We start from the raw sequence: 22994 nt of genomic DNA, 5'->3' as shown, positions 1-22994 counted from the left end.
GTAAGCAGTGTGCTGTACGTTGAAGTGATCAGCAGAATATGTAGGGATCCACATTCCATAAAAGTGCAAGACTGCTGCATTGAATGCCGGTGTATTGCGGAAAAGGAAGGGGGGAGGGAATAGAAACATTGAAGCACCGAGGAGTTATTAGAGGGCTTTGCAACACAAAGAAAAAAAATACAAGGTTTCAGGGCCCGCATACATACTTAATATTTGAGTTGGAGGTTTAATTCTCTTGTCCCAGCATCTCTCTCTCTCTCTCTCTCTCTCTCTTTCCTGGATCTACGCTACAGGTACGTACTCTCCTCCCAGCGATATCCAGTAGCTTGGATCCTCTTCTAAACCATCTTTTCTCTTGGACGCCCTTTATAGAAAAACTTCATATCATCATGGTCAGCGTCAAGTTGCAAAAGGAAGAAAACCGCAAGGCTTTCCTCGATATTTTTCCCACTTTGGCCGAGGAAGTCCTTGCCGAGTTGCGCAAGTACAACATGCCCCAAGATGCTTATGAATGGACCAAGGAGGTACACATTTCGAATATTATTGTTGTCAAAGTAGCGGATTGTGAGAGGATGCTAAGCGTCTTTTTGCATTTCTTTTAGATGTTGTTCTACAATGTGCCTGGAGGTAAAATATTAATGGTTTGACATGATGGGATGATGGAATGGGGGTGAAAGAGTTTTCCCGGGCTCTAGAATTTGGACATATACAGATATATTCTTTCTCTTCGATATATGACGCGAACAAAGCTCGAATGACTTGATATATTTTATAGGCAAATTGAACCGCGGTCTTTCTGTTGTCGACACCATCCGTATCTTGAAGGGTGATGCTGTCACCGAGGATGATATTTTCAAGGCTTCTGTCCTTGGTTGGCTTGTGGAACTCGTAAGTAGTCGGTAATACTAGATCAAAAGGGGGGGTTAGGACAGCTTATTACGAGGAGGTGGTAATAATAGAGAGAAAGATTCGAGCGAGATAGGGCAAAAAAAATGGTGTGGAGTAGTAGTAGGCATTAGCGCGCGCATGAGTGAAGAGATGTGAGAGATAGGCTTTTAACTTGTCAAACTCGGCAATGATCGACAAAGTGAACTTAAAAAAATTTGTTTTGCGCTTTTCTATCGTTTACGTTAGCTCCAAGCCTTCTTCCTCGTTTCAGATGATATCATGGATAGTTCTATCACCCGTCGTGGCCAGCCTTGCTGGTACCGCAAGGATGGTGTTGGTATGGTTGCCATCAACGATGCTTTCATTTTGGAATCGTGCATCTACGTCTTTTTGAAAAAGTATTTCAAGAGCACTGACTACTACGTCGATTTGCTCGAGTTGTTCCATGAGGTAAAAAAAAAAAGAAAGGAAAAAAAGTATGCGTTTCCCCCGTCTTGGAGGGGTGTGGTTAATGGAAACAAAAGGGCAAAGGGTAGTTTTGAGTGGGGCTGAAAGGTGGACGTTTATGTCAATGGCAAAGAAGTACATATTAACTCTCTCTCTCTCTCTCTCTGTGTGTTCTATTGATGTACTATGCGGATATAAAGGTCACTTTCCAAACTGAATTGGGCCAATTATGTGATTTGATCACTGCTCCCGAAGATAACGTTGACTTGAGCAAGTTCTCGGTTCAAAAGTAAGTTATCACTGTCTGGGGTCGGTGTAGTAATAGTAGTAATAGTAGTAATAGTAGTAATAGTAGTAATAGTAGTAGTAGTGGTAGTAGTAGTAGTAGTATATAGGCTATATGTGTACAACAAAGGATTGTGTATTTTCAGGGATTTTAACGTTTTGAGCAAACAAACGCATAGGCACCATTTCATTGTTGTTTACAAGACCGCTTACTACTCGTTTTACCTCCCTGTGGCAATGGCCATGCATATGGTAAGTTTGATCCCACTTTTTTTTTCCTTTTGGCCAACAAACAACAAGTTACTTGCTTGCTGTACATTACCGTTGGAAAATCAACTATCCAAAAAATCAGGGGTTTGAAAAGACAGGTCGTACAAAAAGAAAGGGAAAAAAAGTTGACATATAAACGGATTTATATTTTTACGGGAACAAACTCTAGGCTGGTATCAAGAACGAGTCTGCATACAAGGCCGCTGAAGAAATCTTGATTCCTCTTGGCGAATACTTCCAGGTCCAAGATGATTATCTCGACTGCTATGGTGAGCCCGAATTCATCGGCAAGATCGGTACGGATATCCAAGACAACAAGTGCAGCTGGTTGATCAACCAAGCCCTGGCCAAGGCAAATGCTGACCAACGCAAGGTGCTTGATGAGAACTATGGCAAGAAGGACAAGGCTGCTGAGACCAAGATCAAGGAACTCTATGTCGAAATGGACATTGAGGGCACTTACAAGGCATACGAAGAAAAGTCGTATCAGGAAATCTCGGGTATGATCAGCAAGTTGGATGAGTCGCTTGGTCTCAAGAAGGCCGTCTTTACCGAATTCATGGACAAGATCTACAGACGCACCAAGTAAAATGAAAACCATTCATCTATCAATAGCAAGGATAGCAACTTACTACTACTACTGCAACAACATATCAAAGCAATCTATACAATCCCCTCCCACACACACACACACGGATATACAAAAGCCCTTCTTTAATCTATATAGCTTTTTCTTATATAAAGTTTCCTTCTTTCTACTATTTTCCTCCTAGCATTTTCTTAATCTCTATACAAACAAAAAGAATACTATCTGCTTTTTTGGCCAATAAACGAAAAACATCCTCGTATGGTGGCTACTCTTTTTTGCCACGAATCTCTCCTCGCATTCTATAGAATGTGGCTAACTGTCACTCTGTCACTTTAACCCCATAGCGTCTGCCTCCTTGTTTTATTACGAGTTTTGAGGTCGCGTTCTACCGTCTCTCTCTCTCTCCTTGACTGCGGAAAGAGGGCTGTATCATACTTGGTACATAATGGAGGGTAGGATACTAAAAATCGTACAACAGTTTTGGCTCGATCACATGTAAGTGTAGCTGAATCACGTCGTACCTCACCACAGCAACAATAATAACGATCGCCATTGATACTGCATGAGCGGATAGTTCCTGGACACCGAATTAAACGACAACGAGAAAATAGATATAATTGTTCGCTAGGCGGTGTCGACGGTAGTAAGCCAAGGAAAGAACCACAAGAAATCTCTTCTGGCTTTTACGTTGATATATATCCCGTTATCCTTTGGGGAGGCTAGAAAATGTGTACTGGTTCCATACACACCATTGGATGGATACCAAGCACACCATAATAGCTAGTACTGTATAGAAAGGTTCTTGATGTAGTGCAAAGGATGATCCAATTGCGGTGCTGATTTATCGACTTACTGCAACGTTGTTTTACGCAAGATGATAATCGATTATTGCGCAATTATACATAACACGCTCAAATGCTACGCTTGCTCCTCAACATCTAGGCTGCGATTTGACAAAACCTTACAAAGCAAACGTTTATTGAAATCTGCTATGTAGGATCTACGCAAGGAGTGAATCTGTCGTACCTGAGAAAGCGGGAAGAGTTCTCGACCGACGCTTGGCCCATTATTTTCAAGTTGGGCGTTATCTGTACTCTGAGATGTAGTGTTTTATACGTATTTTGCTCCTGAGCTACAGAATTAAAATGATCGTTCAAAGCATTACACTCGAAGCTTCTTGTTTTTTTACGCGTGCACGGACGGTTACCTTATTTTTATATAACAAGCGGAGAGCACACAGGCATATAAATGCTTGTCACAAGTGTGGGTTGATTCAGTCATGGTTGCCTTTTGCATATTACTTTTCAATAATTCGTTTGCATCTCTTTTTTTCTTTCTTTGAGAGTAAGGAAGACTGAACTAGCTTTTGCTCTCTATGTTGCTATTGCCAGGATGACTTTAGTTATATAATCTAGACATCCTGAATGCTGTTGTTTATTCGTTACCGCATCTGCAGGGTATTACAATGCTATCCAATCCATTGAGCGGAGTTGGGATCCAGGAAGCTTACTAGGGTGATGTTTATATCTTGGTTGACAACCATTCCCTACCTGCGCTTGCAAAGCCGCGAGCACTTCCCTTCTTTTGAACAAGTGTTCGTCAATAAATTCTTTTAGAGGTCCGCCTCTCATACAAAAAAAAAAATCTTGGTTGACAGCACACAGTAGCACTCCAGCGTCTTGTATCAGGCTTGCCTTTTCTCTGGCGTTTTGAGCTTGCTATCGTATTGTTGTTCGTTTGGTAAGCATCAAGCTTAAGACACTGGGTTCATTTACTGAACAACTGCTCATGAGTTTGTTACATATAGAGTTTAAACAGACAAAGTACTGTAGTTAGAATTTGCCCAGAAAATATGAGGAACACTTTCCGGGAATCGCTATATTTCAAGATGTTCTTGATCCCGTATATATCCTAGCATGTGGAAGATGATAATGTTCCCGCTTACCATAAATATTGACCTTTGTCAGTAAACTTGACTCCAATAAGTCCTCTGCGTAGTATAACTCTCAAAGCGGTTCGAGTATAGTTGCAGCAGCACGTTGGCCAATGAAATCCAAATACCGGGCATTAAAAATCCACTGCCCGACATGAACAGGAACGCGCGTATGCGCATACATACAGCATACAGACTGCTTTTTTTTGGTCATAAAGGGAGAGGGGAGGAGGCGACGATGGTCTTTCTATTCAACAACGGAAGAAAGAATATTCTCACTTCATTTTTTTTTCTCTCTTCTGTCACAGAGACTATATCATATAGAGTGCGAGGTGATCCCTTTTGTGACGAAAAGAGGTACACAAGCATTTCTGATATATAAGGAAAGCATAGGGTAACCAAAAAAAAATTAGTCTGTGCTTTCGCTCAGGTTTGAAAGGGCACCAGACTCGCTGCCGACCAGATCCACATCGTGCTGCCTTTCCATCAATCCTGGATCTAGTAAGTGTATATGTAAACATTTCAAATCGATGCTTGACTATACAGATATCACAACAATCCAACCTGGAAAACTGATTAATTAAACATGCTGCCAATATTGTTTATCAGCTCATTATAAATAAAAGTACAAGCCAGACTGCAAATATCACCGCAATGGTACTCAATTATTAAAAATATGTTGTATGGCATACGAAGATCATCTGTCCGAGATAATCCTGAACACCCCACGACTTCAATCTTTTTACTAGATCCTTCAATGATACGAAAAGCATTGATGCCTGCATTGGTGAGACTATAGATCCGTGAAACACGCAATAGCACCGAGCTCTCGACTTGTTCAAAATGCTCAAGGACAGCACCAGTAACACCTTTCACGGCTGTCAGTTCCAGATTCAGTATTTTGGTTTCCTCAAGTCGTTGTGCCCACACAATCCATCCTGCCTCTGTGAGAAAGTCGTCGACACTATTACTGTACGGTGATGTGCGGGTTCAAGCTTAATCTCCTGACTAGTGGGTGCTGTGATGGTTCGCACAACTGCATTAGACCTTGGTTGTCGATGGGTATGTTCGTGAGACGCATTTTTTCAAGCTGTTGCAAACGTCGAAGCGGAGTAAGATCGCAAAGAGGATTCTCGCTGAACATGTGAAGGAAATTTCGCAAGGAAAGTATACGGAGCCGTTGCAGCGTACCGATGGTTGCGATAATGCTGTTCAGATACTGCGTTATTCCAGCGCGATTTCCAACTTCCAAGATCTCATTTTGTTGCTGCATGAGCAAAATCTGGGACCAATCTTCGCTTGACATACCAGTGATGTCCGTCAACCCCAAACTTGTCAGCTGTGTGAATTGGTTGCGTGCCAAGACATCCCAGCAATGAATACAGAAAGACCACAGGCGACTATACGTAAATGTTCTAGTATCGGCTGCGATTTTACTACTATCGGCATGATCCTCTCGTGTCCCTTGCCGTTGAATAGCAGTTCATAAGCCATACTGCCTTCCTCGCCATCATTCGATGCTTTCCTTTCAGTTACTTAATATAAGCACTCGTGCTTCTTGATAGTGAAATCCATCTGTCTGCTATGACTGGTTCGCTGCATTCCCACATAATGTAGCGTAATAGAGGGCACAGCTCATAAGCTGTATAGATGTTGGTTGGAGATACGTTGTTGAATCGTGAGTAAGGCGATAATATCAAGTACTTGATGTGGGAGCAACGCTGCAATAAGGGACGGATCCGGTATTTAAAACTGAGAACACCGTCCAGTCTTAAGAAGATAATGTTGTGTATCGGTGGCCTTTTGTGTCTGCTTCTGCCATCAACTTGTTCAAGAGTAGCATCTGATAAGTTAGTGCGGCCATCAAACATCACTGAAAGATTCGTTAATGACGGCAAGAAGTCCAGTAGCATTGGCAGCGAGATATCGCAAGTGTGAAATGAAATCGTCAGAGCAGTTAGCGTATGCGAGAAATATCTGATGAATCCTGGCAGTAACGTGCTACTGTCGAAAATAGGTTGTAATTGTTTGCTATGCACATGGTTGCTAATGTCTTATTGAAAACAAAGAAAAAGCTTTAGTATATCTTTTGCTCATAAGCAGTAGTTAGTACTACCGAATACGCGATCCTCTTAACGCAAAAAAAAAGAGTATCGTTTTACTTCACCAAGGAAGCGAATGCTGTATCTTCGCCAAGCAAGTCGTTCCAGTACTTTATACGTGGCTTGAGATTTGATGTATACTGATTCGACTTGTTGTCCCAAACATCGAAGCATCGCGTCGCTCCTTTTGTTCCATGCATCAGGCGAGATTCCCACCAGTGTCCACAGGGCTGTCTGGTAAGTGGGGATCGCGTATAACCAGCGGCGACATACTTTCACACATTCGACACAGCCCGCTGTCCGATAAACGAGAAGATGTACTGAATGATTCGGGAGGCAAAATCGAGATCAAATCAGTCATATTACGTGTATGCGAAAGGGGACGCGCGAAAAGAAATTTGGCACGAGGCTTTTAATCGAACAAAGCCTGTATAACATAATCCGGACTCGTGAAATAATATGTCCGACAAAGGAAAAGCAAGTCGAACCAGGTAGCTCACCTGAATTTTATTTGGAAAAGGGGGACCCTGAAGATTGATCTATTGTAACCACCAGTAACTTCATTAAATCTATGCTATCATAGCGATACGCAGATACACATTAGAACAGGCTCTTTCTAAAACCATCGACTTCTCGATACGAAGGAAAAGGCTTCAATCAATACTCGGGTTTATTGTTTGCGAGCCGCAAAAGTCATATATTAGTAACCAATCGCTTGGCCTGGAAAACACAGCATCCCTGTGTGCATGTTTTGGTAGAGCAAATATATCATATCTTCAACAGGTCCCCCTGATATCTTTGGTGAGCGATCATCACTTTCAAATAGGTAACGCATACCTTGAAAATATGTAACGAAGTAAAGTTAAATAAGAAAAGGAAGAGAGAAGTGAAGGTGTATGGGGAGGGAAAGAGCTGTTACAAGAATCACGCTTTAAAAGCAGACACACCGGAAAGATCAGTGCAAGCTTTTCAATCCAGGTGAAACCCAAAATGATAAGAAAATTGTGTTGTGATAAGCTACGTGCAGGAAGAGTGAGAGAGACGAACAGCTGAAAAAAAAACATTCCAATTTTTTACAGATCTGACAATTATACAGGTCTGCTGGCGTATGCTCTGGCGTTGCCTCTTATAAAATAACCGACCATATCCTCGATAACAATTTTTTTCTTGACAATTGCTTTGGCAATTTAGGCGAACACAGAAAGTGAAAAAGAGTGCCAAAGCATTGTGATCGTGTTACTTTCGGCTACGATACAGAGCCACTGTCACTGTTCCCCGCTTTGTTTAGCACGGAGCTGTGAATGGATGGAGGGGGGAGTAATTAGCTTTTTGTTCGCGAAAAAAGAAAAAGGAACTTGTCGTGCACATAAAAAAAAGGCGAGGCAAAAGCGGTAAAACGTTTATGCGGAAAGTGCGAAAAAGAAAAATATATTTTTTATTTTGTTTATCATTTTCTTATTTGTGTGTAATAAATAATAAAAAAAAAGTTCGTTTCAATTATCCCAACATATACCGTTGGCATCACATGCACCCGAAGGTTCACGATCGGCTGCCGGAGTATATGACCACATTCCCACTGGTATATATTGCAAATTTTCTTCAGAGCGGACCACTGAATCTGCCGATCATCAGAAGAATTATGACAATAGCCAGCACAAGCAATGACCCGATCATGGCACAGAGCAGTGCATCTGTACTACAGACCAAAGCTGTACCAAAACGAACTGAAGAGAAGAGAAAAAAGAAAGGCGAAATTGCTCGCTTTATATAGACATTTTTCTCGTTCGGGACTTCAAATCCCCGTGGATTCTCATTGGCCCAGATAACGGATTGCGAATCAACTTGTGGGTTGCCTACTATGACATAACAAAACATACAGCACCAAAGGAAATGAAAGGAGTGGTACTTGATGGTCAAGTAGACAAGCGTGCTTCGGCGGTAGTGGTACGTGTCTCTCACCATGCGGAGCTGTACCCTCCGATGGTATCGGCGCTTGTTTGTGAGTGGGCCGTGCACGGCACCGTGTCAAGCGAAAACAAAGACACGAATGTGACTGAGCATGTAGATTCACGGAAGAAATGCTTTTCTGTGAGCAATCAAATGGCAATACAGGAGTGATTGACAAGGTAAACAGCTTAAGAGATTCTACGGCATCAGTTGTTCCTGATCCAGCATTAGTAAACATTAAGAACACGATCCTCCCAGCAGCCAGTTTCTATTCTTCACCCAACAAGGTAAACAGCATGAGTATAGAGCGTAGTCCACAGACTATTCCATTTGATTAGTATCTTTTGATTGCATGTGCTGGGTGCGGGAATAGATACAACACACACTTGACTCCAACGCTGCAGTATATAAAAAAAGATCGTTATCTTTTACTGTGAAGCGTGCTTGTCTACTGTTGCTTTATAATTTTCGCCATCCGCCAACAGTTCTCTGAACTACGCCGTGTAACCTCCCTCCATCCATTCCGAATTCATACTCTATCCAAGTGTGCTGCCGCAGATAAGCTGACCGCTCATGGTAAGTATACGCTGCCGCTAGTGAAACTGACTCACCCTTCATTGATTTTCATTGCTGCTGATAAAGTTAATCGGTTCGTTTGTTTTTGTGCGGGTTCTACGTTTTTTTTAGCAGCTTTCAAGATCCATTGGGACGATCAGAAGAATAACACCATAAACGATGACTTCCTACTGTACATCTTTTGACCCTTTTGCACGTAATTCGTTGCTCCATTGATCACCTTGTTCACCCGCCATTCCTTTGTGCACTTTGAGTACCAAGTAAATTGGCCAAATCGTTGCGTAACAATGCGCTTTCACTCTACGGAGTTTTCGTTTCAAGGGAAAGCTGTTGGAACGTTCGAGGTTTGACACACGCATCACTTGTCACTATCCAAAGAAGAAAGATCTGTGTTGCGCTCTTCCTGAGCTCCTCGTTCCTAGACTACCTTTGCTTCCTGCTGACTCACGTCAGTACAGTAATACTTGATATTTCTTATGATACTGACACATGCCGAACACTGCCCCCGCAGCATGTTTCTCTACCCGACGGCGGCTAATATTGCTACACTTCCCCCGCCTCTTTCGTTTCCTCCTGCGCTTTTTCTTGGGCCATATGATAAAAAAAATCCATAGGAAAAACTAATGAGGATCCATGAGGATCCAGTGAACCTCTTGGAAATCCGAGCGTGACAGTCGGGAAAATCGTACATATATAGAGAGGGTCCGCACTAGCAAATCCTGGTTTTTTCTTCATCATGAGTCGTGTGCAGGTTGGTTGGTCCACTGTCGACAATTCCTGCTCATTAGGTTTTCCCGATGGTATCTAACAATACTGTTGTGAGGCGGATGGAGCATTTCCCTTCGTGTTGAGATTTGCTGACTGTGGGCTGGCACGGTCTCCCGATTCTCGTCGCTTCTGCAGTGGCACGTTGTACCTTAGATATACTTGTCACTGTGGGGGAAACAACGAACTTTAGTTTCTTTACCTTTTACGTTGATCAAATGACATATCCACAATGTATGTTTTATAAAGAAAGACATCTTGTTTGAGTATATTGATTGCGATTTTAGGTTTCGTCTTTGCGTTTGGCGTGTAAACTAAAGCCTTTGCTACTGTTATTGAGACATTGTTCAAAATGCACAGACCATGCTATTGTTCGTAAAGATAGCAGTTTGCGTGTATGTATTTGCCCTGATAGCGCGGGATCCGTTTGAAATGAGTCGTCATTAATTAGCAGTAGCCGTGAAGAGGCACTACCTCATACTAAGTCAAACATGGTTGACAGCTGCGCAATTGCGTAGATAAGTCATGCTTTTAATAATTCATGATATTGACAAGATGTACGCTTACTGCTGGTATGACCTCAAGGATGTATTACTGTAAACCGCCACTTTTATAACGTTACTTCACAGTTTGACGACGACTATAGTGATAAGATGTCACTTTTGAGTGCAGTCTACAGTGTCATTACTGTGTAGACTTGCGTTCCTTCTCTCTTGCTCATACTGGCAAAAAATACCCTTCTAAATTATATCCTTGGTATTCTCTGTAAATAATTTTTCTGTACAGTAACTACTTACATGCGTTTGGGACTAGCGATATGAAAAAAGAGTTATTGACACGTGGCATGATGTATTTTAGTGCGTACTACGAGATTGATATAGTAGCATCTACATAGGTTTTTGCAATTGGAAGTAGCTGTGGATGACTTGATGGAAATATATCCCGCTGAATTCGAAAGCAACTCATTGTTGGCACGAAGAGCGCCTATGTTTGTGTACATACCCACCATATATTGAGTGAGCGGTTTTCATGGCAGAAAAAAGTTCTCTGAGCATTTTTAGTCCAAAATAAAAATTACGATTTTAGCTTGCAGCAGAAATAAGGAGTAAATAATTCTACATTCTGCCAAGATTGTGTGGTGGATACGCAATATTTATGGTGGGATGCTGCAGGAACACGCATACAATAATGTAGTATCATACCCAAGTTATTATTACAGTTCTGTCGAGAGCAGTGTGATGCGAGCATGATATAGTACAGAAGACAGTCTCGAAACACGAACGCCACAGTTGTTTTATTAGGCATAAAATAACAGAAGCTCAAATCATTGTAAGGACCATTCTTGCTTGTTGCTGGCAGCAGCATCATAACTTTTTTCTTTTTCAATTGTCCAGTTACCATATTCAGAAGGCGCTGGTCCCTTTAATCTCTTCTTCGTGTGCATGTAAAATTTGTTGCACGTGTCAAAACGACAACCACCGAACAACCTTCCCACTTTCTTGTTTCCAAATGATCATTGCAATAAGTATAGTCATCGCGCTTGCTCTAGCCACTTGGCAATGGCTACATTCTACTATTGAACCTGCACCATTCGGTACCAAAACCTACGAGTCTCAATGGTCGACTTTAATCAACACCATGATCCACGACGATTTGCCTGCTTGGGTGCCGACTTGGTTTCGAGTGTATGCAATTGGCGTTGTAGACACCGTAGCAACTGTATTATGGAAGCGTATAATTGAAGCAAACACTGCTGAGCAACTTGTTCGTACCTATGCCACTAGCAACAATAAAGTTAATAACAACAGTCGATTATGTATCATCACTGGTAAGTTGTGAAAAACTACATTCCCTTGATAGCGTCGCGGACGAGCCAATCATCCCATCCATCATACTGATATAAAGAGATTGTGTTTCCTTTAGGCGGCGATTCAGGCATAGGATTGGAAGTTGCACGAGGATTACGAGAAGCTGGACTTCGAGTGATCATTGGTAACAAATTTGACAACAACGTCGCTATAATAACGATGGGCCTAAACTTTTTTTTTCTCTGTTGGTATATAGCATCACGTACTGCTGAACATGCACAGCAAGCAAAAGCCCACTTGGGAGACGACGTGGAGTGTTTGACAGTGGAACTGACATCAATTAAGAGCGTCCGGCAATTTGCTGCCAAAGTTAAAAGGATGGTGCCCAAGGGTGGCATTGATATTCTCATAAGTAAGGTTCTGGAAAGTTGAAACTCAGTTAAAGGGAGAGTGAAAGAGGGAGACCAGCTTTGCATTTTATTAACTGAGATCTGTCACCAAAAAAAAGATAACGCAGGTATCATGAACACACCATGTCATATCACATCCGATGGATTCGACGCCCAATTTCAAACAGTAAGAGAGAAGCAAGTCTGTTTTCTGGTATATATGAGAAACTTATACAGTCTAATGCGAAAGCTGAAATAGAACTGTCTGTCACCATTCTACCTGTCATTACTATTGTTGCCATGGATGAACAAAAAACAAGGTCGGATCCTATTCGCAGCAAGCTCCACACTCTATGCCGCCTCACCCGATCTCGATCTATCGTTGGCTCGGAAGGAATATGGATGGGATGGGCTGACCCATTATGCACACAGCAAACTGTATATTTCAGTGCTTAGTGAAATCCTCGGCCAACATTTGCGTGATAGTCACGGCAACGTCCAAGTTTTCTGTAAGTTTTTTCTATTACTGTTTGGCTCTATATCCTGTAATCATATAATTCTACAAAAAAAAGGCTTTTTTTTGTCTCACGGTAATTATAACTTTGTTTCATAATAGGCTATCATCCAGGAGCAGTGCGAACAAACCTGTTTTCACATACCACCTTGTTTGCACTACCCATATCATCCCATGTCTTTGATTTCATTATGCTCACACCAAGTGAAGGCGCTATTACTCCATTGTATTTGTGTCTTGCTCCAGCTTCAAAATTATCAGCAGCAAGGGGGACAAAGCCAAGAGAATCAGGTGGATATTGGTCAAGTACAGTGAGGCAACCCGTTCCTGGATGTAAGAATGTCGAGAAGGCATGGAAGGCGGCTCTTGATTTTTGCGGTCTGACAATTCCCGAGGCGGAAGCACTGATCCGCGCATGAAAGGATACACGCTTACTACTTTTATCTATCATTGATACTTTGTATACCTGTAATCTGTAATACTACTATTATTACTATCACATACTACATACCAATAGTGACACACTGTCTGCAAGATAATTATATATAGTGTTAGCATACAACTGATATTGTTACGTTTGTTGTTGTTTTTTATTCGAGTGATTATAGACGTCAAGGAGGAGAGCGGGCGACAAAGCAGCGCTATAGATTAGTATAGTATGTACAGGTAGGGCGTAGTATTACAAAGAAATCGGAAAGGGAGAACTAGTGGAACATTAGGGCTACTTTGTCTAGAAGGAAGCAACGTCTTGAGAGTGTGTAGGAAAAAGAAGGTTGTTACAAAGGAAGAAAAGGCGTTATTTTAAAGTCGTCATCGTCGCCGTTGTTGGTACAGTTTTGGCTTGGTAAGGATGTGTGTAGTGTCGTAGTTGAGATGAATCGTCGTTATAGAGGCAGTCGTAAGAAGAAGGGTATCGGATCGTTTGCGATATAATCATGATGCTGGCTTGATGGTTGTTCTTTGGATATTGTTCGTAGAAAAGCTGTAGTATATAGGTTCCCATAGAAAAGACATGCTGATTGTCGTTTACTCATCCTCGGTCAAAAAGTCTTCGAGGACAGACTGAACAGCTTCATGCATGCGCTTATCAAATTCGACTGTCAGGATACCTGGAATTTCAGACAACCACGAGTGCAACCAACGGGTCATGATCATGGCCTCGTTGTTTTCAATCGATCGATGATGACGAGGCTTTTGTTGCTCTTCTTGTCCTTGCAGCTGAGGCATTTCTTTTGGTTGGAAAAATGATGTGAGAACAGCAACCAACTGCTCAAATTGCAACTGAGGCGAGTTTTGACCGGTACAGTGCGCCAAGTACCGATTATCAACGAGAGACTGGCTGATGATTATATTGGCTGCTTCGTTGACATTGATCATCTGGCCCAACTGTTCAGCCAATCGTTGGTTCAAGTGAATCACGGCATCATTGACACGTGTGTAAAGGGCAAGTTCGGAAGAAGTGATCTTGGTAAGCGGCAGAATAACTTCGAGATCGGTTTGGACCAATGGTCGAACGGATGCCAACAGATTGGAACGAACAAGTGTCAGGTGGTCACCGAGTGCGTGAACAAATGAAGGCAGCGACGTTTTGCATTGATCTATTGTTTTTTTTTCAACAGTTAATTTTATACACGGAGACACGCAGGCTAGCTATACCGAGTCTAAAGAAAGTAAGAGTTGCTATTTCATTTACCATGGCCTGTCACTTGGTAGTGACGAACAGTCATGAAAGAGTGCGAGGCAGACGCAAAGATACTGTTGGTAACAGTCTCCATGACTTGGTCGACGATATCTTCATAGTATTCGCACAAGCTGTTTTGCACAGCTACACTGCTAGGAATGACGAGCTTGTTGCAGTTGTCGGCGGAGGTGGTAGTAGGAGAGGTGGCGACGAAAGGTTGTTGTTGTTGTTGTTGTTGTTGGTCAAGTGGGGCGGCGTAAGTGAAGGTGAATAGAGCTGCACTGGCGACGACAGCTACACGTAACAAGGCACGACGGGTGGGCATCTTTTGTGTTTTGCGTTGGTAAAAGGGAAGGGGGTGGGGTATGTGTGTGTGTGTGTGTGTGTGTGTGTGTGAAAGAAGGAAAGTATACAGGGTGAAGAATCAAAAGAGAGAGGAGAGAAGAGAAGAAAAGGGCAGGGTAGATATAGAGACGGCAGTTATATAGTAAAACGTACGTTGCGTGTGTGGGGGAATCGCGTGCGTGCTCCAATATGGGTGAACTGGGCTGCAGTGACACATTCTTGTTGTTCGTCGGGAAAAGGACGAACGACGACGGGCTGCCCAATTTTCTCTTTCGAAAACTTTGCTCTTGTTCTTCGACGCACCACACACACACACACCTGTAATATTAGAAATCGTATGCGCACGCACGCACTCTCACTTCCTTTCAAAAGCCTGCGTGATTCGCTTCTATCATCATCTCATACGATCATCCCCGGTAAATCCGTATGATCTTTTCAGTCTGCATTGATTAGAGGGGCCCGAGTTACTACAAGAATCAACAACCTGCTATAATTGTAGATGCAGTAGCTGAAAAACAAACAGATAGACCGCCAGCAATCCGGTAGATCGGAACGCTGTTCCTTTTGAAAGATCATCATGTACTACTACAGCACAACGCGCATGAGAGCAACGAACAACACCAGTAATAACAACTACCACTACAAAAAAAGATTGTCTGGAAAGGCCGACAAGTCCAAAGCTCATTTATTTATTGGAAACCAATTAATGCAGGTACAGAAAAGCAAACTCAGCCTTCTTAATCGAAAATTAGATCTCATTAACTGATAACAACAGCAGCCACCTTCAGCAGCAGCAGCAGCAGATCATGCACTCTTCTGTGCCTTAGCCAATCGTCGCAAGTCTTGGATCCAACCACGCTCTCTCCATGCCCTAATTAAAGAGATGTCATTCCTTTGGACTTTCTATATAACTACATAGACCTCGTCTTATTTATCAAATCGCAACTAACTTACGTCGTACCAGCGACTGCCAGGAAACACAGACCGCCAAGAGCGATATGCGTCACCTTTTGATGGAATGTTCCCCACCCTACCTTCTCTTCGCTCCATCGAGTGATCGCCCACGATGCAACGAATGCGGCAATCGTCACTGTGCTTGGAAACCATTGTCGTATTTTTAATACTACTCCTACTCCATTTTCTTCGTTTGTGTGTCCTCGTTGCGCAAAATACTGTGTAATGTAATGCCAGCTATATCCGATTCGGATCGACAGATTCACCATGTTTGCCAAGACCAACCCAATGGCGCCCATATCCAACACACTCATAAACAAGTACCCAGACGCCATGAAACAGGCCGAAAAGAGAATCATGTAGTAGCTCAATTTTGTCAAGTCGGCCTTGGATGCGGCGGCTTGGACAAATGCTTCTGTAATGCCATTGATACCCATCACCGGCACATAGAGACAGTACATGGATAACACGGCAGGTGCGTTGCGTGCGGTCGACCATTCTTTGCCCACCAGCAAGTCAATCAAGGTCGCGGTATAGTTGGTGGCGAAACAAATGAATAAAAGACCGAGCATCACGTGGAATCGAAGCATCAGAAGAATCACGTCGGTAGCTGTTTTGGTGTTGTTTTTGTTGGGTGTTGATAATAACTTGGAAAAAAACGTGCGACTGGCTTCTTCGAGGGGTTGGAAAAGTATCCGCACGATCAAAGATCCTATTCAACGTTGAGACGAGTCCTTAATCTTAGTAACTACAACTGTTGCTTTTTAAAAAATTACATTACCATAGTTGACAACAAAAGCATAGACGCCTTGATTATCGTCTGTGCTTAATGCCGAAATTAACATCTTGTCGCCCTCTGTCAGCACGTGTTTCAACAGCGATTGTTTTGTCAATGTAGTAGCCAAATTGAGCATTTGCGTATCGAACCAGTACGATCTATTATATTTAATAATGAAAACCACTGCTTTTCTTTTTCTCTCTTTCTCCGCCATCCACCAGCAACCTCAAAGAAGTTGGATTACCTTCCATCACCGCCAACAAGCTTTTTCGGAACCAAAGTATCGAGATCGATCTCATTCTCGCGCACTTTTTTCAAAAAGAATCCCATATATCCAAGAGCCATGGTCAATCCAAACGCCAATTGTGCTACTGCAAAAGCCAACACGCCATAGGCATTATGTGAAGACGATGATCCACCGCCGGACGCACCAGCCAAAGTCAATCCAAACGTAATAAAGCATCGTAAAAGAACCGCCACGCCTTCGACCGAAACACGGAGTTGGAAATACAACCGATTCATGGCCAAGACAAACAGTGGCTCGACTAATAATTCTGCAAATGCTGCTGTACCGAATAATACGACGGATGTGCGATAGTAAGGGTATTTGGCCGCCGCCGCAGCGTCGATAATTGACAAGTAGTAGCTGCACGCGAGAAATGTCGTGACGAGACCGATGGCAGTTGGAATGTAGGCCAAGTTGGTCACTTTTTGTTCATTGGTATCGTTGGCAGCTTGTCGTTGTCCTTTGTCATTGCGGTCGCCTACGTTGTTGTCACCATCGCAACTCGTGTCATTGGTGCTGCTGCCACGCAACAAAGCACATCGAAAACCTTCGCGTGAAATGAACAAAATGGTTGACAAGAGTAATTCCAACTTGACAGACGCAATGCCAAGCGTTTCAGCGCTGGTGTACCGTAATACAATTTGGTGTAGACCAAAAGTCAACATGCGCGAAGCAAACTGGAGCAAAACAAGGTAGCCAGCACCTTTGGCTGATGAGGCGAGTAAATTGTCATTATCGTTGTTGTTGTCGTCAATTCTATTGGTTTTGGTGGATTGGTCGTTGTTGTTGCTGGTGTCGGCAACACGCCTTCTGCTGCTACTGCTGCCTTTATCGTCGGCCATGCGTCAAGAATATAAAGGGAAAACGTTTTGGCTTGCAGAGTTTCATTGGGCTATAAAGTAAAATGCGCTGGCAGGAAAAGTTACACGAAACCTACACTCCTGTTCCATCCCAAAAATGGTTATAGTGGCTGTGGGCGCTTTAATCACCACTACCACTATGCTATGATAGCGACTACAAAAATGCCACCAGATTTACGTATCCAAGGTATTCGAAAATTTATCTTCCGTTGGAAGCAAAAAGGCACCAACGGATCCCCTTTTTTTATTGCACGAGCTAGTAGAAAGATGCTATATAAATGATTTTTCACCCAAGTGTTATTTGCAAGTCTACCATCACTGCTATATAAGCTTTTGCGGCATTTTGGAATGAATTAACCCCAAACTACAGCAGGAAAGCTGATAGGCCCCATCATTTGTCATCCGTTTGCGAAACGGTCTACCAAGGTTTCGGTATAGCTCTTTGACTAAGCTTTGTGCACCCGGCCTCACCATTAGAATTCCAATATGTAAAAGCACACTGCTTCTTTTTCAGTTTTTGATCTATACTACAAGCGATATCTTTATACCCTTTAACATAACTCACTTTTTCAGAAACTACTTTCTCGCATTAGCGCTAAACTCTTCTGCATCATTGACGTAATTGTGAATCTATAGAAAGACATGCAGGTCAAACTTTTCGAGACAGTTAGCGACAACTCAGAGATATAAAAACACAGCGTGTTGCAGATACATATTGCATACGGGACAAGACAATAACACTCGTCGTTCGATTATCCGCGGCTCCTGACGATGCATTTTATGATGCGAAGAATCCCTCACCAGCTATCAAGACCATCATTTAATCCAACGTGACTCGTTCGCACACCAGACATAAAAGTGGCTCACGGCTCCTCCGTGAATGAAATGTACTATACGTGTCCTATACTTGGGATCATTTCGGACACATGGTTCTGGACAAGGCACCAGCAAGGCAATGCGCGTCGACCGCAGCTATCACAAAAGTCATATTTACGCTCAAGGTCGACAATGGAATCAAGTTCGTCGAGTTTGAAGTCATTATCCAGCAATCATATAAAAGTCTATCATTAAAAATATTTGGTATGACCAATTGTATGTACATCATCCAAAACGATTTCACGGAGAAGCATCGCGAGACACACACTATATGCACAAACAATCACTAGAAACGCCTAGTGCACCCTGGTATTGGTTCTTGAAGTACATAGCATGCGGATAAACAAGAGAGAATAATTTCTCGTAAATAGAATGACTGGGCATGTAAGAATCGGAATAATTACAGCGTATGGACCCTAGAAGAGGCTTTCCTTTCTCAACGATTGCTTTTTGTGGGTCGCAATGTACATGCTTGGTGGTATGAAATGATTAACCGATATATGGAAATCGCCGCCGACAAAAGGTGGAATGCAAGTGACGTTTGAAGACATACACATACGCGCATCAGCAGCGAAAGAGCACGATAGAGTATTTGCGTTTGGGAATCTTATTCCTGATACCATGAAGGATGTAACCGTCGATTATGAGCAGCCCATACTAGACTTCATGGTCGATTTTCTTATGGTCACCTGGCGAAAAAGATAAGTTCATCCTGTGCTTTGGAAAAAGAGAGCTTTTTCATGAATGCAGAAATACGACCAATATGTATTATCTACCATCGTGGACTGGCGTTAGTGAGCTCATATAAGTGAACCTCATTTCAGTGCCATAGGAGTTTTAAACGTCAATGTCAACGGAAGATTACTACACGTGACTTGCACTCCTATTGCTAGTTATACGGCAAATCCAGGAAACGATATCATTACTTGAACGCTTGACGAATTACCACCTGACTCGGAAGACCTACATCGAGAATTTTGACTGGAAACTAGTAATTCTCGTTCACTGTCTTGGACACTATAAAAGCAAAACTGTATTCCTTGGTGGACCTTGTGCTGTTGGACGACGATAGTGATCGTTTCGCATGGCCCATAATTTTAACCTTAGAAGAAAACAGAGACTGTTTTGGCGCTACTGCCCGAACGACGGCATCCAAAGGAATCCGCGTCTATTTTTATTTTGATTTAACGGAGAAACAACACTATCTGATATCGACAAAGAATATGCGATTCTTAACGGGGATATGATGTATCAGACGCGATTATTTACGTGGCACAATACTGCTTTTCGATAGTTAGGAGAGTACTAGATCAATTTAACCATTGGTACATGTAGAAAATGCTGAATACTTTTTCTTTGATAATACTGTACTGCACCTCCTGAACAGACATTTATCATCCAATATTGGCGGTTTTTTCTACGTAAACCTATTTCTCAATTCATTTCTCCGAAGATTAACAAGTAATAACAGACAGGTGGAGGTAGTTGTTCAATCATTATACAGCATAGCCTCTGCTTTTTCTTTTGGAGGAGTAGAAGTTGTGAGAAGATATTTTGACTATTTGTATGTATAACATATGCTTAAAAAAGTCGATCTTCAGATATATATAGCGGACAAAATAAAAGAGGTATGGTATGAACGACTGAATAAAAATGGTTTTTTATGCAACGAGATATCAGTAAAAGCGGATTCTGTATAGGACTATATACTTTATTTTACAAATGGCTTAGATAAACATCACAGTATAGATATATCAATAAACACGCGCATAGAATCATGCAGCGCCAGAGAAACTGCAACGGGTTGATTCTTGTTATAATGGCCTATAACCTAAAATAATTTATTTTGTTTGATAACAAAATTCTGGAAGATATATGCGGAGGGGAGGAGATAGCGGTGATGGGTGGTGATTTTACAAAAGGATAGAAAAATAATCTCTACATACTACTCAATACACAAAATGTAAGGTAGGGGAAAGGAAGGATTTGTTTCAAGGTTCGATATAGCTGTGCAGTTTAGTGCGAAGCACGGAAGACTCTCCAGGAGATGAGGGCAATCAGGAAGAATTGGAGCAAAGGCAAGAAAGGCTGGTTCAAAGTAGCAGCGGATGTGGTCTCTTCAGCGGCTCCACCAGAGATCGAACCAGAAGCACCGGATTCTTCGGCGCCAGAGGCTTCGGCGCCAGAACCAGAGGCGCCAGCGGCACCACCAGGAGCGTCAGCAGCACCACCAGAAGGTTCGGCAGCAGCACCATCAGTAGGTGCGGCACCACCGGCAGCATCAGAACCAGAGGCTTCAGCACCACCGGAGGGCAAAGCACCAGCAGCGTCACCAGAAGCAGCGGCATCACCAGAAGGAGCGGCACCAGCAGCGTCACCAGAAGGAGCGGCTTCGCCACCAGCGGCAGGGTCAGAGGCAGCGGCATCACCACCAGCGGCAGGATCAGAGGCAGCGGCATCACCACCGGCAGCAGGGTCAGAGGCAGCGGCATCACCACCGGCAGCAGGGTCGGAAGCACCGGCTTCCTGGCGCTTGACGAAGTTTTGGTATTGAGCGTAGTAGTCGACCATTTTGTGTGATGTGATTGGGTTGCTTGTCTTGGGAGTTAAGAGAGAGAAGGAAAAGGATTGAAGAGTTTGTGAGTTGTTTGAATGAGGATGGAACACGTAGCAAACTGTCTGGTATTTATACCTTTTTTACACTATTTTCGTCCATATGAGAGCTCTAGAAAAAGACTTTTTGGTCGATCCTTATTCTTTTCCTAAATGGACCTGTAATGGTGATATCATCATCAGCAATGATGTGATGATCCCCACTACTGTTTTTAGTGTGTTGCTGTGGCAAAAGACAGAAATCTCGGCTGTTATGTGTGCTATACATAGAACAGCAACACCGAAATGTGAGGAGAAAAGGGGCACGATCCACCCTAAAATTTGTTTTTCCTAATAGTCCCAAAACACTTTTCCATACCAGGGATTCGTTTATTCCCATCAATAAACTAGTTAGTCGAAAACTTGACCATACTATTATTTGGCCTAAATCCTAAAGATCATATGAGCGGCTAAAAAAGGAGGGACACCCCTTTCGAAACAAGTTTTGTTTGTGGGCTTTGGACGAGTCTCCTTATACTGTATATGGCCACCAGTAAATAACAACAGCATCAACTAGAAACGTAAGCGTCAAAAGCGAAAATCTTCCATCATCGTCATCAGCGCTTAAAAGTTTTAGTCTAGAACAAATTCAGATGAAAACCCAGCAATGCATAGGGAAACCAAGATTCAGAAGCCAAGAAGTCGCTCTTTACATTGCTGTGCGTGGCCATGCAAATGCATGCAAACGTTGGCTAAGACCATCGGCTCGGCACGCGTGGCTCATTGTTTGTGTATTTTCCTTTCACTTGTGACGATCATCATTGGTGTTTGATTATTGTCGTCGTGGCGCCCTTCATTCTTCCGTCCGTTTTTTCATTCAACACGAAGCCCTATATTCTCTTTGTCTTCATCATCAGCCATTTAATAGAGTTTGGATGCTAAATATAATGACACTAGACACTAGTTTTCATCTAAAAACAATGTGAATGGTTCATGATAAATCAATACAAAAAAATCAGGAACAAATTAGCATGGGTTAAGTTTTTCAACTAATTTCTGAGCAACGCAGTTTCACAACGACGAGTGTATGCTAGTAACCGTCCTGGTATATTTTTAAGAGAAAACTAATACCAAAGCAGCAACTGTGATGTGTGAGAGGGAGAGTGCGCGCTTCAACAATATACTTGTTCGCAATAGGAGTTATTGATTAATAGGTCATCGATCATTAAACACCAATTAGGCTAGCTTTTTTGCTTTGTCGGCGTTTTTGAGTCCAGAAAATTGAGTTTCGCTTCTATTCTTATAACCGGCATAGCGATGAAAACTCGCTTCGAGTACATTACAATAAGGAAAAGCAAAATAGGGTGTTCTGTCAACAGAAACGGCTGTACAAATCTTATACATGATTTATCATAGCTGACTTCTATAGACATGCAAGAAACCAGCTGTATGATAATCACGTAGAGTTTAAGTTTGACAGCCGTTTAAGCGGCTTTAATTCTCAAGCAACAAAGCATGATGGTGGTCGATCACTCTCGGAATTCCGTTTGGTGAGGCCGTAGATCCTGTTTGAACAACAGACAAGGGTCATGTGGTTGACAATCCCCGATACACCAACCATAAATAAAAAGCTCACGCCGACTTTTTTTTAGCATCAGACACCCAAGGGAAAAAAGTGTCTGGTGGGACGTCCGTTCAAGATGCTAGAAAATCCTTCGTGTTTAATGATGATGCGTTAAATCGCTAACAAAACAATGCCGTACTTAAATAGAAAAAGCTCGTTCGCATTTTTGCAGACACCTTGGGACAAAAGTACGGCTTGAACCTTACAAAATTTATGCACGTTAGGTATAACCATTATGCACCTGTGTATATAGTTATGAAAGTTTCTATTTCTGTTTTTTTTTTTGCAAGGATCGTTCTAGTGCTTGATGACACCTTTATTCTCACAGCACATGGTCCTACGCAATTTATTAGGGACATCACTAGCTAAACTACTAGCAGCTAAGCTTGCATGAAATCTTGTGCTACAAGAAGAAAAATAGGAATTCGTGTGCTACGACAAAAGACGATCACCATGTATACGAGACGCTTGCAAACAACTCTTTT

The 22994-nt window shown here is 42.5% G+C and overlaps 5 protein-coding genes across 5 annotated transcripts; 2 read left to right on the top strand and 3 right to left on the bottom strand.

Moving 5' to 3' along the window:
• Positions 1–252: 252 nt before the first annotated feature.
• BDB00DRAFT_827504 (farnesyl pyrophosphate synthase) lies at positions 253–2831 on the top strand. The gene is made up of 7 exons (XM_053123802.1): positions 253–524; positions 603–627; positions 776–888; positions 1135–1338; positions 1536–1624; positions 1800–1872; positions 2060–2831. Exons 1-7 carry the CDS (start codon positions 390–392, stop codon positions 2477–2479), a joined length of 1059 nt encoding a protein of 352 aa, XP_052978909.1. The 5' UTR covers positions 253–389; the 3' UTR covers positions 2480–2831.
• A 1990-nt stretch (positions 2832–4821) lies between these two features.
• On the bottom strand, positions 4822–6875 carry BDB00DRAFT_788631 (uncharacterized protein; the record flags this gene model as incomplete). The annotated part of the gene is made up of 5 exons (XM_053120823.1): positions 4822–4910; positions 5159–5356; positions 5604–5812; positions 6575–6698; positions 6788–6875. 5 exons carry the CDS (start codon positions 6873–6875, stop codon positions 4822–4824), a joined length of 708 nt encoding a protein of 235 aa, XP_052978908.1.
• Positions 6876–11143: 4268 nt separating this feature from the next.
• On the top strand, positions 11144–13051 carry BDB00DRAFT_827479 (uncharacterized protein). The gene is made up of 6 exons (XM_053123801.1): positions 11144–11630; positions 11726–11794; positions 11867–12022; positions 12119–12186; positions 12259–12508; positions 12616–13051. Exons 1-6 carry the CDS (start codon positions 11312–11314, stop codon positions 12930–12932), a joined length of 1179 nt encoding a protein of 392 aa, XP_052978907.1. The 5' UTR covers positions 11144–11311; the 3' UTR covers positions 12933–13051.
• On the bottom strand, positions 13052–14791 carry BDB00DRAFT_976742 (uncharacterized protein). Its single transcript, XM_053129929.1, has 2 exons — positions 14207–14791; positions 13052–14111 (listed from the first exon to the last, which is right to left on the bottom strand). Exons 1-2 carry the CDS (start codon positions 14517–14519, stop codon positions 13540–13542), a joined length of 885 nt encoding a protein of 294 aa, XP_052978906.1. The 5' UTR covers positions 14520–14791; the 3' UTR covers positions 13052–13539.
• Positions 14792–15489: 698 nt separating this feature from the next.
• Positions 15490–17399, bottom strand: BDB00DRAFT_765117 (Rft protein-domain-containing protein; the record flags this gene model as incomplete). Its single annotated transcript, XM_053119497.1, has 4 exons — positions 15490–16205; positions 16275–16472; positions 16526–17005; positions 17060–17399. 4 exons carry the CDS (start codon positions 17397–17399, stop codon positions 15490–15492), a joined length of 1734 nt encoding a protein of 577 aa, XP_052978905.1.
• Positions 17400–22994: the final 5595 nt, after the last annotated feature.

Source organism: Zychaea mexicana (genome assembly GCF_025766255.1).
Source record: "Zychaea mexicana strain RSA 1403 chromosome Unknown BDB00scaffold_45, whole genome shotgun sequence".
In the NCBI taxonomy this organism is placed as follows: domain Eukaryota; kingdom Fungi; phylum Mucoromycota; class Mucoromycetes; order Mucorales; family Lichtheimiaceae; genus Zychaea; species Zychaea mexicana.
The sequence above is the reverse complement of the archived record's forward strand: the minus strand, read 5'-3'. Positions and strand labels throughout refer to the sequence as shown.